Source organism: Rhinopithecus bieti, unplaced genomic scaffold (assembly GCF_001698545.2).
Source record: "Rhinopithecus bieti isolate Rb0 unplaced genomic scaffold, ASM169854v2 scaffold_18208, whole genome shotgun sequence".
In the NCBI taxonomy this organism is placed as follows: Eukaryota; Metazoa; Chordata; class Mammalia; order Primates; family Cercopithecidae; genus Rhinopithecus; species Rhinopithecus bieti.
The window spans coordinates 49,894-50,945 of NW_016809003.1; the positions used below are offsets into that span (position 1 = coordinate 49,894).

At 34.8% G+C, this 1,052-nt stretch overlaps 1 protein-coding gene across 1 annotated transcript in view; it reads left to right on the forward strand.

Moving 5' to 3' along the window:
• Positions 1 to 1,052, forward strand: part of LOC108539480 (probable ubiquitin carboxyl-terminal hydrolase FAF-X) — a gene marked incomplete at both ends in the record, with an annotated part of 50,328 nt that overhangs the window by 47,644 nt on the left and 1,632 nt on the right. The window contains 2 exons of the mRNA XM_017888193.1: positions 535 to 665; positions 921 to 1,049. Of these exons, the coding sequence (XP_017743682.1) occupies positions 535 to 665; positions 921 to 1,049 (260 nt within the window). The remainder of the gene's footprint in view (positions 1 to 534; positions 666 to 920; positions 1,050 to 1,052) is intronic.

The window sequence follows — 1,052 nt, forward strand, 5'->3', positions numbered from 1 at the left end:
AAAAAAAAAAAAATTATGTTTTAATATTATGACAAAAGGACAAAAGCTCTGCTTATTTTGAGGTGAATGAACATAAGCACTTATCCTTTTTTAGTGTTTACTCTTTAGGGTTCATTTTCTTGGGTACCACTACATTTCTTTCAGTGAAGTAAGCCAGTTATATTGTCAGGGGGCAAACAATAAAGAGGTTGGAGGGAAGAGTTTATCATTTTTTTTCTTGTTATTTTCAGTCAGAACTACTTCCTTTTGAAATGTATTTTTTTCCATCTCCAGTGGCTGAGCGGAGGGTATCTTGATTTGAGGTCCCTGAGTAGCAGATGGTTTGTGTTGAGAGTAACTGATTAAAGAGCCCCGGGTTATTATTATTTTTTTTTTTTAAATCATTCCAGGTCTTGTCATGTCTTAGGAAGTTTGAGCCTGTAGCCCAACTGAGTGGATTGTTATTCCATATTAATATGGTCTTTGAGATAGCAAAAGTTAAATAGGTATGAACACATGAATTACATTTTCATGCTTTCTCTTTTTTTCCTCCAGATAGCACAACAATAGAAAAATTAAGAGCTATTTGTTTAGACCATGCCAAACTTGGAGAAAGCAGCCTTAGTCCATCTCTTGACTCACTTTTCTTTGGTCCTTCAGCCTCACAAGTGCTATATCTAACAGAGGTTGGTTTTTTGTTGTTGTTGTGTTGTGTTGTTTTAATTTATTCTGTGTTCTTTAAATTTGACCTTTCGTATGGTAAGGTGAATGATTTGGGTAAAATTGTAATGAAATAGTTTTGAAATGAAATATTAATTTGAAATAAATAATAGTGAGATGGTCAAGAATTTCTTGGCAGTGACAATAGTACAAATAGAAGTTTGTTTGTTTGTTTTTAATCTTTTAATACAGCCCTCTCCCCCTCTTCTCTATTTTTCCAGGTAGTCTATGCCTTGTTAATGCCTGCTGGTGCACCTCTGGCTGATGATTCCTCTGATTTTCAGTTTCACTTCTTGAAAAGTGGTGGCCTACCCCTTGTACTGAGTATGCTAACCAGAAATAACTTCCTACCA